Source organism: Pinus tabuliformis, chromosome J, assembly GCF_031772625.1.
Source record: "Pinus tabuliformis cultivar Carrire ecotype Pingquan chromosome J, CPIR1, whole genome shotgun sequence".
In the NCBI taxonomy this organism is placed as follows: Eukaryota; Viridiplantae; Streptophyta; class Pinopsida; order Pinales; family Pinaceae; genus Pinus; species Pinus tabuliformis.
The window spans coordinates 62,974,964-62,989,912 of NC_142295.1; the positions used below are offsets into that span (position 1 = coordinate 62,974,964).

General features: G+C 39.6%; 1 protein-coding gene across 2 annotated transcripts in view; it reads right to left on the reverse strand.

Annotated features, from left to right (window-relative positions):
* Positions 1–14,949, reverse strand: part of GPS1 (geranyl diphosphate synthase 1) — a 316,841-nt gene that overhangs the window by 226,398 nt on the left and 75,494 nt on the right. For both annotated transcript variants that reach the window (XM_089377112.1, XM_089377113.1), the window contains exons 5-6: positions 6,030–6,161; positions 5,716–5,802 (exon numbers count right to left, since the gene is read on the reverse strand). In XM_089377112.1, coding sequence (XP_089233238.1) covers positions 5,716–5,802; positions 6,030–6,161 — 219 coding nt within the window. The remainder of the gene's footprint in view (positions 1–5,715; positions 5,803–6,029; positions 6,162–14,949) is intronic.

Consider the following 14,949-nt stretch of genomic DNA (forward strand, 5'->3'; position numbering starts at 1 on the left):
GAGGATAAGGCTAGGGAGAAGGCCATCCAAGATGAAATTGCAAGGAAGAGGGAATTAATGGAAACCATGAATCTTATGAAACAGAGTGGGTATGATGATTATGAGATTCAAGACTCCACTTCTATCCCTTCCACCAATGACCCCTTTCACTATGTTCATCCTTCTGTTGGAGTTGGCCAACCATCAAAAGGACCAAAGAGACCAAACATCCAAAGTTATTTCTCATCTTCTGCCACCATTGCCTCTTCTAAATCTAATCCCACTTCCTCCCAGCCAAGTTCTCAACCCACTTTGGATCAGCATTGGAAAAAACAATGCAAAGAAACTTCTCACCAATACATTGCTAGATGGTGGTATGATTCAGATATCCCATTTAATGCTGCTCGCTCACCTTATTACCAAGCTATGTGGGACTCTGTTATAGCTGCAGGAAAGGGCTTCAAAGGCCCTAGTATGCATGACTTGAGGGGAGCTCTTTTGCAAAAAGAGATATCTTCCATTGATGAGTATTTGTTTGAGTTTAGAGAGTCATGGGTCAAAACAGGTCGTTCCATTATGTCAGATGGATGGACCGATGGAAAGAACCGCACTATCATTAATTTCCTTGTTTCTTGCCCTCAAGGAACCATGTTTTTGAAATCAGTTGATGCATCTGATAGGGTAAAGGATGCAAGCCTTCTATTTGAGCTTTTGGATAACATTATTCAGGAAGTTGGGGAGCAGCATGTTGTGCAGGTCATCACTGATAATGCCTCAAACTATGTTCTTGCTGGAAAGATGCTTGAGGCCAAATATAAGACCATATTTTGGACTCCATGTGCTGCACATTGCATAGACCTCATGCTTGAGGATATAGGAAGGTGGAGTGGGTAAAAAACACTGTAGAGCATGCCAAGTGCATTACAAAATACATTTACAACCACTCATGGGTATTGAGCCTAATGAGGAAACACACTGGAGGCGAAGAGCTTGTTAGGCCTGCAATTACGAGATTTGCAACTCACTTCCTCACGTTGCAATGTCTCAATGGTCAACATAAAAACTTGCAGAAAATGTTTTCCTCTGATGAATGGTCTGAATCTCGGTGGGCTCGTAGACCAGATGGAAAAGACACCAAAAAGAAAGTGTTAGACACTTATTTTTGGAAAAGGTCTGTAGAGCTTGTGAAAATTACCGAGCCCCTTGTTAAGGTGCTAAGGTTGGTGGATGGGGAAAGATTGGCCATGGGCTACATTTATGAAGCTATGGATCAGGCAAAGGAGCAGATACGGGCAGCTTACAATGACAGGTTAGCTAAATATGGCCGTATATGGGAGATCATTGATAACAGATGGAACAATCAACTCCATCGTCCTATACATGCAGCCGGGTATTTTTTGAACCCAAGGTATCACTATAAAAATCGGCTAGGAGATCAGCATGATGGGGAGGTCAGAGCTGGATTGATTGATTGCTTGGAGCGCATGGTTCCTAACCATGTAGACCAGTTGGATATACATAGACAGCTTACTATTTTCAATCAAGCAAGTGGTACTTTTGGCAAAAACTTGGCAAAGATGGCAAGAGATGTGGACCAACCAGGTAAGCAATTCCAATTTCCATTTTGTTTTTCATTTCAAGTTAAAATTGTTTACGTTCTTTACAATTCAAATTATAAACTAAGTTACTAATTATTGTCTTTTTCTTTGCAGCACATTGGTGGGAGTCATTTGGTGGCCAGTGTCCTCAATTGCAAAGGTTTGCAATTAGAGTCCTCAGTCAAACTTGCAGTGCTTCAGGTTGTGAGCGCAATTGGTCTGTTTTTGAGCGCATACACACGAAGAAGAGAAACCGTTTGGAACAAAAACGGTTAAATGATCTTGTTTTTGTGCAATACAACCTTCGACTGAGGAGGAACCAAATGATGAGCAAATCACCTGATCTAGATCCCATTGTGTTGGACGATATTGATCCAACATCAGAATGGGTGGAGGAGACTGAAGATCCTGTGTTTGAGGCTGATTTTGATATCGACATGGCTTTCGCGGAGGATGAGGCAGATTATGTGGCGGCATCAGAACCAGGATCAGTAGCGGCATCAAGGAAAGGCAAGGAACCAATGGAAGGCACTAGTCGTGCAGGTCGACAAACTCGTGCTTCCACTAGGTCCACTTCTATTGTCATTGGTGGCATTGATACTGATGTTGCAGATGAGGCAGAGGCATCCTCAGACTCTGAACCAGATGATGTCTATGTAGCTCCTGATGATGATCCTGTGTCTAGTAGTGGTGATGGACTTGATGATTGATCATGTGTACACTGTAGACTTGTAGTAGGCCAATGGCCTCATAGCTTGCAGCATTGTTTTTGGACTTTATAGGCCATTTAGAGCCTCATTTCTTATGTATTTTGCTATTTTGTCGATGATATGTATTGCACTCGGTGCCATTTTGATATATTCACCTTTGCATGGTATATAAATGAGCAAACTTTGCATATTTTGTCTCTATTGGCTTGGAATCATGGTTTTACATCTTAAAAATAGTTTTGTTTCATTAAAAATTAATTATTTAATGTATTTTTTAAAAACCGGTTCGTTTAGACCAAACCAGTCCCGGTTAGACCGGTTCCGGTCGGTAAACCGGTTAGCTAGGTGGACCGGTTCGGTCACCGGTTCCGGTTTTAAAAACACTGGTCCATAAAGATCAAATTGTACCGCTGAAGAAGGTTGGTCTAGTTAGGGAAACTGTAGTCCATCATAGTCTAACACAACTGGTCCAAAATTCCTTCTTTCTACTGTGGCCTTGCCTGTCCTACAAGATGCTACCACACCAAGAGCTGGTTTATGACTTTATTTGCGTCCCATCCTGAAGCAACAGTCCACCACAAAGGCTGTCGTCATGCTCCCTAAACCTCCTGACCAACTGCTGTTCTTAACTCAAGATAAGGCCTCCAATCTGAAGCTCTAGGGCTCAGACCCTTCTGCATTCTCTTGAACAGACCTGTGGCTCCTAGTGGGCTGCTTCACATATGAAATTCGGACCCTGGAGGTGAGACATCATCTGCGGCCCAATCAAATGAGGAAGAACCCTCTCCAACCATGCAAAAATAGCCTTCAAACAAGCCTTAACCTACTCGGCTCTCCTGCTGGATGACTGTGGCCCTCAACAGCCTTAAAGGGGACCCAAAAATAACTTATGTCTCGACCTTGATGCAGAAAACCCACAAACAAAACCCTCCTTCGACCTGCTACAAGAACTCGGCTCCCTCAGACTTCTATCCAAGAATTTTCATGTGTCAAATGAGGGGGAAGGTACCACAATATATACAATTCGGTGGAGGTCATGGAACGTGTCTATTGAGTTTGACGAGCCGACATAAGGATGAGGCCGCCCTTATAAATTTACTTTGGAGAGAACATAAATTCAAAAATTCATTTCTGCTTGTCCAAACAAGACAATCTTTATATCGATTTTGGTCTTCTCGAAGAGAGGAATTCAATGCTGCATTTATCTCCCCCATAGGAGCTGTCCAAAGTGGAATTTGGCCCTAGTTGCCAGTTTTAAAATCAAGAAACTATAAAAAGGAAAGCATTCAAGAAAAGATTTTATACAAAAGAAAATAGCTCCTCATCCGATGAAGAAAACGACAGTGGAAATGACACAGGAAGAGTGGTATTCATGGCAAAGCATAATCGAAAGGAATCTGCTGAAGAGGATGAAGAAGGAGACGTAGATCTTGAAAGAGAAGTGGTTAGTGCTCTTAAAGATCTAAAGGTAGAAAGAAGGAATGTCGAGACATTGGAAGCCAAAGTGAGTAATCTAAAGAAACACACTAAAGGTCCCAACAAAAAGAAGGAAGAGTCAGAAAATATTATCATCAGTCTCAAAGTGCAATTCGAAAAGGCAAAGAAAATCGAAGAATCGCTCAAGGAGGAGTTGGAAGATAACATCAAGTCAAAGGAGGGTCTGGAAGCAGAAATTGTCTCTCAGCGATAGGAAGTGCAGAAAAGTAATGTCCAGCAGAACTTTGCGAACAGTTCCAAAGTGTTGGAAGAAATCATTAATAGTCAAAGACCATGTCACAATAAATTTGGACTAGGTTACAAACTTTGTCAGGTTGAGAAGGGCTCAAGCTCCATGACAGCCGGAAAAGAAGCACAGCAGCAAAGCTATGCAAGTGTCATCCAGAGCTCCATCAAGAAGGAAGATCACATGCTTTCAGAAGAAAATCAGAGAAAGCGGAATCAGCAACATGCAGTAGAAAGGACTCAAGATGAAGCTTACAAAAGAGCTGCATCACCAAGAAGATTGCCCCCATCCAAGTACTCTAGCATATTTCTTGGTTATTGTTATTCATGTACTAACTTTGGGCACATGGCTAGGGATTGCAGAGCTTATGACAGGAATGACTATCAAAGTCATTATCAAAACCCTAGAAGCAAGTTCGCAAGAACACAAGGCAAATACCCAATTGCACCATCATTCAGGTATCATGTAGAATGCTTCAAATGCCACAACTATGGACATATGGCTCATGACTGCAGAAGCATGATGAAGTCTTCCATGAGAGAAAACACCAATTTCAGGAACAAGAATGTTTGGAGAAGAAAACAAGAACAAGAAGAACAGGTAAATGAAGAAATACCAAAGACCATGCTTTCAAGTAAATGAGGAATTGAAAAGACACAAGACCATGATGAATCTACCAGTGAAGAAGAATTTGTAAAGTGGTATTTCAACTACGTGATTCCTCCCTTCATTACCTCCCCACACAACTTGCAACTCAACTTTTGTCTATAATCCTCATCAACATGATCACCATATTCCACATAATGTCCAAAGCTTTCAGCATTTTCAGTCTTCAAAGTTTAGATAGAAATGATTAAACCTAGGGGGGGAATGAAAATCAACATTCAAGAATCAAAATGCAAAAATGTTGCATATAAAGAAACAAATCTAGATTCTACATAAGTAGTAGATCTCCTGCAGTCTAGTAAAAATCAGCAACAAGAGGAAAAACTAACGAGCATTGCAAAAACTATCAAAAATCTCAAAAGGCAATGAAAAAAAAATTGTTACACATACCTACAAATACCCAACAGCTAATGGAAATCAATCCTCACTCCACAATAAACTTGTGACGGCAAATGAATGCACTCTCTTCTTGGTCCCTAGCTCAAAGAAAAATGATAGAGACCTCCTTTACTCTCAAACCCCTTCACTTTGTTTTGGAAATGAACAAAAAAAAGGTTAAAATTAGCATTTTATGCTGGCCTGTTAGCATGCTTCGTGATATTTTCCATCAGCTCACAATAACATTGTGATAATTTTGGGTTGGAAAAAATCACAATGTTTCCCATCGATATTACCAACAACCTAAAAGTAGTGCAATATAACATGATGGTAGCAATATTATCATGCTATTTGCAACACTGATATATTCCTTCCACATACTTAATAATGTACATTCGTCCAATACATAATGTACTAACAAAGACTTGAACCTTTAATTTGGAATTTTGGACACCAATTTCATCACAAAAAAATTGAGCACCCAAAGGTATTCTAAAATAGAATTGACTTAAATGCATACATTCACTAGAACAAAGATTCGAACAAACACTAAATTTCAATATCAATCAAAAGTAAATGACTTGAGTCACAAACAATGACAAAAGAGAAGGCTATACCCCATCCTTAAAATTGTTTTAAAAATACCAAAGTTAAGACATAACTTATTTCCCATTACAAAGTTCAACGAGCCAACACCTCGACGGGTATCTGCGTCATCTAACACATCATCATGAAGAAGGCTTGCCACCTATCAACAAACAAAACAGTAAAGCTTATGCATAAGCCTCAAATACGTCCCTCAATAAATGCTTCCTCAAAAAGCACTGACTAACAAGCATACAAACAGAAAAGCACTATTAGTAGAAACAATAATCCCAGAACAAATACTAGTAGTCATTTCAAAATATCACCTACTCTATGGAAAAAACTAAAAAAATATGGAAAATAATAATATGAGTTTAGCTAATAGCAAACATGAATCATCTCTGTGATCTCTGCAATGCGCTGCTGCCGCAAGCGTTGCTCCTCATCCAAGCCTTTACGTAAGCAGTCTGCTGCTACCTCAGGAATTCCAATGGTCAGGGATGATGCCATTAACAACAAGACCTGAAAGCCATAACACATCAAAATGTCCATACTTTAGAAATTGCTGTATTAGTATTAGTGTCTAGTAAATTATGGAATAAAAAGCACAACCTACAACCTTCATAAAAAGAGCTAGCAGATACTTAACTGTGAAAAACTAGCAAAAGCATACAACTTAAAGAGTTTTCATAATCAGTAATCAAAGTAACAATGTAAATGATACAAAGATCAAAACGAATTTCTGCTTGTAGAAACTCAAATTCTACTGCAAAACCAGAAGAAAATATAAGTACATAGCTTCATGGCCAAGATGAATGTGAACAATATGTTTGAATAGTATTAGAAGATGAAGCAACCACCGTTAATTGGCATGATTATCCTTCCCAGTATGGTTGAGTAAATTATATGTCCATTTAAGCCTTGTCTGCTAAATCTGACCTTTCTGAGACTTCACTAATCCCAGTCTAATACAACTCTGAAATATATTAACTGTGCAAAGAATGAAAATCTTATAATTTTGTACCATTTTATGACACAGTTGAGTTTGATAATAATTTTCAGAAGGACTACATAATCCACCATTTTATTCCACTCATTCATGATTACCCTGTTTGACTTAGTAACAACGTGCAGTTCAGGATTCAGATAAATCCAATGAACTACTAAATCAAAATATAACATGACACTCAAAATGTTGCTTCACTACGAAAAGGAAACGTCCTAGGAAAGGAGAAGCTTAATACAGTATTTTGAAATTCACATAACTAAGAAGGGTCAACAAAAGATTTTAAGAATTCATTTATAAAACAATATAACAGAAGTACAAATTTCGAAAGGAGGGAAGAGACTGAATGAGATTCATATGAAACAATATGCAAACTACCTGAGTTCAAAACCAATTCTGGTATTGGAAACATTTAACCCCATCTCTAAAAATTCACAGTATACACCATAACGTAGTCACTTTAACAAAATTAATTATGATACTATAGTAAGATATGTCAATCCCAATATACACCAGTCCTTTCTCTCCATCTCCAATAATGATATCTGGTCAATGACAAGTTTAAATTGTTTCAGATATACCAGATTTCCCTCACTCATGATGTAACTGACCAAATTTAAAATTAAAATGATCAGCCAAAATTTCCCTCACTCGTGACATTTGAACCAAAAGGCGCTCTACAGCCCAGTATGGGGGAGATGTTGAGGTGTAATGTAAGTATGTCAACATTTTTTAAATGACGGGGAAAAAACTATATATATATGTGTCACCTGACATGGGGATTCGGGATTCGACAATATGGGGATTCGAGTGTCGGATACGGACACATTGACCCCCCGGAACAAGACACATTCGAATTTCGGATACGTTATATATTATTTTTTATATATATATATATATATATTTCAAACATAGATCTTCATCTAGATGTAAGTTTTACAAAGTAACATTATGCATACAAATACAATTGTGACATAAATGATAAATCATAATACATATTCAATTCATCAATGATCCAATAGGAGAAAGACAAGATAGTAAGATAAAGATACTGTAGTTTTCTCATTAAGTCATCAAAATCAAAATGTGTTACATAGGTAGTGCAATGCCAATGGCAAATAGAAATAGCAAATACAAAACAACTACAAGTATACAAGCCTCAAGGCAGTAGGTAGCTCATGACTCATGAGTCATAAATCCTCATAGTCATCATCAAAATCAGCATCACTGTCCTCATCATCATGGTCACCACTGCTCTCCTCTGCTGCATCCTCCTCCACTGTATCCAAAGTCATCTCCGCATCTGCTGGTGTGAAGGATGACCCCTCTACAGTATCACCATCATCAAATGTGACAAGCTCTAGCACTGAATCATTGAGATCCAAGTTGGCCAACGCCAACTCAAAACTTCTATCCAGACACATATCATCAGGAAAGACATCCCACATCTTTGTCTTTCCCTTCAACCACTCATCCCTCTGCCTATAAATAAGACGAAGGTTGGAGTGCACATACACAATTGTCTCTGCCCTGGACTGCTCAAGCCTGCTCCTCTTGACACTATACAAATTCCCATATGTGCTCCAATTCCTCTCACAACAAGAGGATGAAGTCACCTGAGAGAGGAGCCTCATGGCTAACTGTTGTAGAGGAGGGCTTGTTGCCCCATGATTTGCCCACCAAGAATAGGGCTTCTTAGCCCCCTTGTCTCTAACCAGATCATATCCTGCGAATCGACCAGTGCTAGTGGAAAACTCTGCAAAGGCATCCTCCACCTCATCAAGGGATGCTCTATCATGAAAAACTCGCTTCAATGCATCTTTCCTCCCCTGTGAGATTTCACCATCCATGTGAGCAAGTAATATGCGGGAAAGTCCACTATTCAACCACTCATGGTTGTAGCATTTTGGGTTCAATGAGTGAGCCAAAACAATGTAAAGGTGTGCAATTCTTTTCCCATCTGCTGACAAGAATATCTTGTACAGTGGTGAAGAAGGCCTTTGATGATGTCTCATACTCCGGGCACTCACTCTATAAAATAATGCTCCTCACAGACTCAATCATGGAATCCCATCCCTCATAAACCTCTCCTAGGATGGGTTGGTCTGTATCTGCAAACCGAAGCAAAGAAATGAGAGGGTCCATGATCTGAATTAGTAGATCTACCCTCTCCCACCAAGCATCATCTAACTTTGTGTCCTTCACTCTTTTAGAGGCTACTTGATCTGTCTTTCTCCAAAAAGGCCAAAACTCTTAAATAACCATGGCCACAAGAGCGGTCTTGACCTCCCTCAACCTCTTCAACATGATGAATGAAGAGGCAAACTGTGTATCTGCAATCTTCAACAATGATAAATTGTTGTACTCCTTGTAGATAGTGAGAGCATTTGTATGATTTTGTACAAAGTTACAGATATGTCGTGCATCCTCAATAATATTACCAATCCAAAAGCACATCAAGAGCAATAGATTGCAATGCTAAGTTCAATGAAAGGACAATGCAAGGTGTCCCAAACACTTGTGGATATTTAGCTTCCACAATCATGCCAGCAGCCTTGCAAACAGGTGCATTATCTGTAATGATTTGCATACAAGAATCAACACCTACATCTTCAATAACTTTAATAAACAACTCACCCATATATTGTGCATCATTGTATTGTCCAAGTGCATCCACTACTTTCAAGAAAACTGGACCATTCAAGGAAGACACCATGAAGTTGATGAGTGGGTGTCGTGCTGGATCTGTCTATCCATTAGCACGATACTAACCCCAGATGTTGGCCATGATGCTTTAATAGGCTCAAGCATTTTTTCCACCTTTTTTTTTGCCTTCGTCAACAATGTGGTACTAAGCTTTTTTGACCCAGGAGGCACATACCCTAATGAAGCCCCTTGAGTTAGAGCTCAGCACATCTCAATAAATGGAGGTGAGCATGCAACATTAAAGGATATGAAGTTTTGATAGAAAAGAAAAGGCAATGGTGAGATCAAGCTCTTCCCGTTTCTCCTCCTAAAAAATCTTGTCCGATGGACCAAGTGAAATTGCCTTTCTTTTTGTTGCTTGTCCCCAACCAGAACTCTCAAATGGGAATTTGTTGTTGTTTTTCCTCAAGAATGGAAGCGAGTCATCATTCTTGGTTTTTTTATTTTGCAGCCACATTTTCCATACCAACATTGGACTCTCTTTCCATTTCTTTCCTATTTGGTAAAGGCACCTTTGTACAAGCTCCAATTCCATAACCTGGTAAAGCCAAAAAATGACCTTTGACACGGAAATATGTGTCGTGAAAGTATTGTGGCAATAGCTGCATTTCCAACTTACATGGCCTCCTCCCTTCACCTTGCTGCTTGGCCCTTGCACATGCAAATTGCTTTAATAAAAATGAAAAAAAATAGAGAGAAAATACACTTACCTATTGCTTGAATCTCCTTGAAAATGCTCCCACACCCTTTGCTCCTTGCTCGAAAACACTCACAACAAACCCACAACAAACTAAACAGCTCAATGTGAAAATAGAATGGAGAAAATTACCTTTATAATGCCACGCGGGTTCCTAATTTCTGGATTCGAATCCGAAAATCGAGACACATCGTGTCCCGATTTTTGGACTCAAATCCCCCTGAATTGTGTCTGATTCGCAGATTTGAGAGATGACAAGCCTAGGGTACGAATCCAGTTTCATATCTATATATATATATATATAATGTAAAATGTAATGTAATATAAAATGCAAAATGTAAAATGTAATGCAAAATGTAAAATGTAATGTAGAGTAAAATGTAAAATACAAAATACAAAATGTAATGTAAAATGGAAAGCACAGAGCTACCAATTTGATCAGAAGAAATTGGTTTTTCTATAATGTAATGTTAACATCTTATTGTTTATTTAACAGGTTATTTCTGTATACATTATTATTGGTATAATAATCAATAATATTGATTATTATTATTCCAATATAGTACAATAGTAATCATCTCCATTATAAGTATTATTATATCAGACCTTACATATATTATTAATTACACAGAGTGACAATTCTCGATCATATGGATGGAGGTGGGAGAAAATGGGGAAAAAGAGAGGGGGGTAGAGAGAAGGAAGGAGGGAGGGAGATATTGACAGAGTTGGATGGCAAAGACAAAGAAAGAAAGAGACTAATGGGGGAGAGAGGGGGAGGTGTGAGAGAGAGGGAGAGAGAAGAAGGAAGAGAGAGGGGAGAGAGAGAGGAGAGAGAGATAGAGTTGAAGGGGGAGAGAGGGGGAGGGAAGAACAAAGACATAGAGAGATAGAGTTGAAGGGGGAAAGAGGGGGAGGGAAGAACAAAGATATAGATAGATAGAGGTGGAGAGAGAGCAAGTGACCAGGGAGAAGAGGAGAGAAAGTGAGGGAGAGAGGAGAGGGAAGAAATATAGGAGAGGAGAGATAGAGGGAAAGAGGGGGAAGAGAGAGGGAGACACAGATGGAGAGGGGGAGGGGGAGAGAGAGAGGGAGATAGTGACAGGTTGGAGGGCGAAATGAGAGAGAGAGAGTGATGGGGAGGGAGAGAAAGAGGGAGGTGGGAGGGCGAAATGAGAGAGAGAGAGTGATGGGGAGGGAGAGAAAGCGAGAGAGAGGAAGGTAGAGAGAGAGAGAGAGTGATGGGGAGGGAGAGAAAGCGAGAGAGAGGAAGGTAGAGAGAGAGAGAGAGGAGAGAGGGAGGGAGGGACAGATGGAGTTGGAGGGCGAGAGGGAGGGAGGGAAGAAGAAAGACATAAAAAGAAAAAAGTGGAGAGAGAGAGGGAGTGACAAGGAAAAAATGGAGAGAGAGTGAGGGAGAGAGGAGAGCGAAAGAGAGAGAGAAGGGGATGAGAGAGAGAGGGAGAGGAAGAGGGAGGGAGATGTTAAATTTTGCAGATTTAAAATTTAATTTTTGAGATCATCAGCCATAGATGACAGTCAATGAACAACAAGACACAGGATTTGGTCCAAGACCAAGGAGAAAACCCCACTGTGTGGGAAAACCCTTTTTAAAATGCTCTTCTATTAGATCTTCTTCAAATGTTTAGCAAAGATACATAAACAGAGTACAAAACCCCTTTTACAAATAATAGTAGTAACAACCCCTTTTAATATGACAACTTCAAAATACCACCACAAGCCTCCAAAGGCTTCCAAAACAAGAGCAGTAGACACAAGTGCGTGAACAAAGTGCCCAAGTACGAGAGCTACATACTGAGAGATATATTCTCCAAATGAAAGATCAGGATGCTACTAAAGCGAGGGCAATATACCAGCAATCAAACTCTGGTGCAAAAGCAATATCAAGAATAGAATATCTCTGAAGCGAGATCAATACAAGAGCTAAATACTTCTGATGTGAGAGCAATACCAACTGCAATAAGCGAAAGCAAATAACAAGAGCAGAAACCACTGGTGCGAGAGTTGAACGAGACTTCTGAGATCTGTCAATAGATCTGCCAAATAGTAGATCTGCAAAACAATAAATCTGCCATATAATAGATCTTCCAAACAATAGATCTACCAGATAATAGATTTTCCAAACAGTAGATCTGCCAGATAATAGATCTGCCAATGATGATAAGAGATATAAATTACTGATGTGAGGGCTTGATCACCAATGCGAGAGCTAGGTCACCAAAGCGAGAGAGAGAGAACTCGATGTGTTGCAAATGAAGGCTTCTCTTTAATATATAGAAATCTATGAGGCAAAATCCCTTCCTCGAATTAGCTTTTTTGGAAGCTTCTAGGGTGATCCATTGGAATTAGATAAGTTAAGTTATTTTATTTTGCACATGTCTAATTGAATCACTTAAGTGATTTTATTTTGCACATGTCTAATTGCTTTATAAAATATTTTTGAAATAACTTTTGCTCTTATGAAAAGTAATTTGCTCTTGAGAAATAATTTGCTTGAAGGGTGAAAGGGGTTAACCACATAAAGTGATTTCTAGGGAAATTACTCCCTAATTGCTCACAAATTCAACACTCCCTCTCAATTAGGGAGGAATTTCCATCAATAAAGCCAAAACTGTTGTACCTGTCAAATCATCATGACTCTTGCTGATCATTCTCGAATCTAAAGAAGAATACTCATGGCAGGGGAGCTACTGCTACTGCTACCACCCTTAATCTTAGCTCAACCAAATAAAGGCTAAGAAACCTTCACCAAGGAGTCTCAAGCTTCAACCTAGTCCAAATAATCATCGGGGAGCCAAATGTTTCCACCCGGCATCAGGAGTCACATGCTACAACCTGGAACAAATCCTCATGCTACTACCCAGAATGAATATCCCCAGAATGAATATCGCTCAGTCAATAAGACTAAGAAACCATAATAGCTCGACACATAGGCTAAGAATCCACAATAGCTCAGCTCAAAGGCTAAGAATCCATGTTGTTCAAGAATATCAGCATCTTCGAACTTGAGCGAGATACAACTTACCATGACTGGTAAGGATCACCATCCAATCTCAAGTAGCCAGCACCCATTGGCCAGATACGTGGGAAACAAGATGCATGATTGGGGCATAATCCTGATTGGAGGTCCCTCATCCCCAGGAGCTCACTGGCTCAATTCCTCATCCCTGGGAGCTCAACCAAGGGGGAAGAACACACATCTCAATGTTATTGATCAACTGGGTCCCAAACCTGGAAGAGCTACATCCCATAATCCAAGCATATCTCTGAAGACTAGAAATTTCTTCTTCGATAGTGCTTTGGTAAGTGTATTAGCAATCTACTCACCAATTTGAATATGGTGGAGTCTCATTGCTCCTCTCTATACCATGTCTCGAATGAAATAATATATGATTTGAATGTGCTTGGATCTGTCATGAAATACGAGATTCTCAGACAATTGGATCCCACTCATATTATCACATAAGATCATTGTAGTATCTAGGACTTGCTCAAATAACTCTCCAAAGAGTTTTCTTCACCAGACAGCTTCATAACTACCTAAGCTAACAGCAATATACTAAGCTTCTGCAAAACTAAGAGCAACTGATTTAAGTTTCCTGTTCATCCTAGAGATCATGACAAATCCAAAACTAAAACAACATCCTAAAGTGCTTTTTTTGTCCACAATGTTGTCTTCCCAATCAACATCAGTATAACCATGCAACTTTATGTTGCCAGCAGTATATCGAAGACCGAAATTAATTGTCCCATGCAAATATCTAAGCACATGCTTCGCAGCAATCCAGTGATTATGTAAAGGCTTGGTCATGAATTGACTCAAGGTGTTTACAGCATAGCAAATATCAGGACGACTATTCACTAGAAACATCGATACTCCAATCAACTGATGATACTCAGATGGACCAGATAAATCAGGTCCAACTTCATCACCACAGAGTTTCTTGAAGTTCATCTCCATGGGAGTGCTCATGGATTTGCACTCTATCATTCCAAACTCTTCCAATAGCTTTACAACATACTTCCCTTGGGCGAGAATAATTTCGCTAAGTTTCTGCCAGACCTCCAGGCCCCATAAGAAGTGCATCATCCCAAGGTCTTTCATTTCAAATTCAGAGGCAAGCCCCCTCTTACACTGAATCATCAGAAGTTCATTACCTGTCAAAAACAGATCGTCAACATATGATACCAAAATCAAAAGCATGCCTTGTACAACTTTCAAGTAGAGGTTTGGACCAGCACTGCTCCTCGTGAGTCCCAACTTTACTAAATAGTTGTCAACGCAAGAATACCAAGCTCTGGGGGCTTGCTTTATGCTATAGAGTGCTTTCATCAATCTGCATACATGGGTTCTTCTGTCATGTACCTAAAAGCCTTGAGGTTGTTCAACATATACTTCCTCCTGAAGAGCACCATGGAGAAACGTTGTTTTGACATCCATCTGATTGAGAGTCCACCCTTGACTCGCAGCTAAAGCAATAATAGATTGAATGGTGGTATAGCAAGCAACAGGAGCAAAGATGTCTTCGTAATCAATTCCCTCTTTCTGGGAGAATCCTTGAGCCACAAACCTTGCTCTATAGTTTTCAATACTACCATCCATGCCATGTTTTATTTTGAGTAGCCACTTTGATGTCACAACTAATTTGCCCTGAGGTCCAGGAACAACTTCCCATTCATCATTTTGCATAATGGATTCATATTCTTCTGTCATGGCATCCTTACATACTTGGTGCCTTTCTGCTTCTTCAAATGATTGAGGTTCACTCTGTATAATAGAACTCATAGCAGCAACATGGTTTTGATATTGATTGGACTTCTTGCTTTCTCTAAAAGTGCCACTAAGAGCAGTATGCTTTTCAACATCCTTTAGAGTATCA